General features: G+C 34.6%; 1 protein-coding gene across 1 annotated transcript; it reads left to right on the top strand.

The window, feature by feature from the left end:
* The first annotated feature begins 6 nt into the window (after window positions 1-6).
* LOC124420711 (dystroglycan 1-like) lies at window positions 7-918 on the top strand. Its single transcript, XM_046954634.1, has 2 exons — window positions 7-630; window positions 690-918. Exons 1-2 carry the CDS (start codon window positions 207-209, stop codon window positions 890-892), a joined length of 627 nt encoding a protein of 208 aa, XP_046810590.1. The 5' UTR covers window positions 7-206; the 3' UTR covers window positions 893-918.
* The last annotated feature ends 521 nt before the right edge of the window (window positions 919-1,439 follow it).

Raw genomic sequence — 1,439 nt, 5'->3', positions numbered from 1 at the left:
ATCGTGTTGTTGCTACTGTAGGTCATTTATTGGTCTACAAGGTGCCCAGTGATACTTTCTTTGATCCCAACGACAATGAACTTACCTTGAGTTTGAAAACAAAGGAACACAAAGAACTTAGTCCACGTCATTGGTTGCAATTTGACTCTAAGAATGATGAATTCTATGGCATACCCAAGAGCGGTGATGCCGGTTCCGAAGAATACATGTTGGTAGCTGAAGATGCTGGTGGTCTCACAGCCACCGATGCTTTAGTGGTGCAAGTTAATCATGCTCCCAAGAGAGACTTTAGTTTATATATTAAAGTATATTTAGCCATTAAACACGAACATTTCAATGCCGATTTACAGCGTAAATTTGTGGAACGTATGGCTAATTTGTTTGGTGATGCCTCCACGCAAAATATACAAATACGTTCGGTGACTACACTCCACGATTCAGATGGTACTGTTGTTAGTTTCTATAATACTACTCTATACAAATCGCACAATCGTTGTCCGGAAGATGAAATGGAAGCATTCCGTAGTGTTTTGTTCCATGATTATTCGGTGCGTGAACGTGTTAAAAAGGCTATGGGTCCTGAATTGAATATAACAAATATTCAAATTATTCCTTTGGGCAGCTGTAATGGTAAATCTTATAAAATATTTAATTGAAAATTTTTGAAATTTACGTTTAATTCTTTTTAGGCCAAACAGATGTTACTCATCGTGAATTTGTTCCCAGCAAAACAGATGAACCTTTATTGAAATCTACTTTCTCCGATGATTATATGTTTACAATCATTCTGCCTGCCATTATAATTGTTTCGATGATTTTAATTGCTTCATTAATCGCGTGTTGTTTACATCGCCGAAGACGAAAGAGCGGTAAAATGGAATTGGGTAAGTAAAAAACTGAAAATAGAACTCTTACAATAGCACATATAAATACTCTATAGTCTAGTCTTCAGTTCAGTCTATAGTCTAGTCTATAGGTAAGTCTTTAGCCTTGTCTTTATTCTTTTCTATGGCGTAATATATAATCCACTCTGTGGTCTATTTTATAGTCTAGTCTTTGATTTAGTCTACAGTCTAGTCTACAGTCTAGTCTATAGTATATTCTATAGTCTAGTCTTTAGTCTAGTTTGCAATCTAGTCTATAGTCTTGTTTATAGTCTTGTCCACAGTCTAGTCTATAGGCTAGTGTATTATTTAGTCTATAGTATATTCTACAATGTAATCTAAACTCCACTTTCTATAGGTAGGTCTATAGTATAGCCTGTAGTATAGTCTATATTTTACACCATAATCTAGTTTATAGTTTAATCTATAGTCAAGTCTATAGTTTAATCTATAGTCAAGTCTATAGTCTAGTCTATAGTCTAGTCTATAGTCAAGTCTATAGTCTAGTCTATAGTCTAGTCTATAGTCTAGTCTATAGTCTAGTCTATAGTCTAG

This window comes from Lucilia cuprina, chromosome 6 (assembly GCF_022045245.1).
Source record: "Lucilia cuprina isolate Lc7/37 chromosome 6, ASM2204524v1, whole genome shotgun sequence".
In the NCBI taxonomy this organism is placed as follows: Eukaryota; Metazoa; Arthropoda; class Insecta; order Diptera; family Calliphoridae; genus Lucilia; species Lucilia cuprina.
The sequence above is the reverse complement of the archived record's forward strand: the minus strand, read 5'-3'. Positions and strand labels throughout refer to the sequence as shown.

Coding starts and splice junctions, on each gene's coding strand:
- LOC124420711 (XM_046954634.1), top strand. CDS start 207: ATGTTGGTAGCTGAAGATGCTGGTGGTCTCACAGCCACCGATGCTTTA. Junction 631..689: donor TCCTTTGGGCAGCTGTAATG/GTAAATCTTATA, acceptor AATTCTTTTTAG/GCCAAACAGATGTTACTCAT.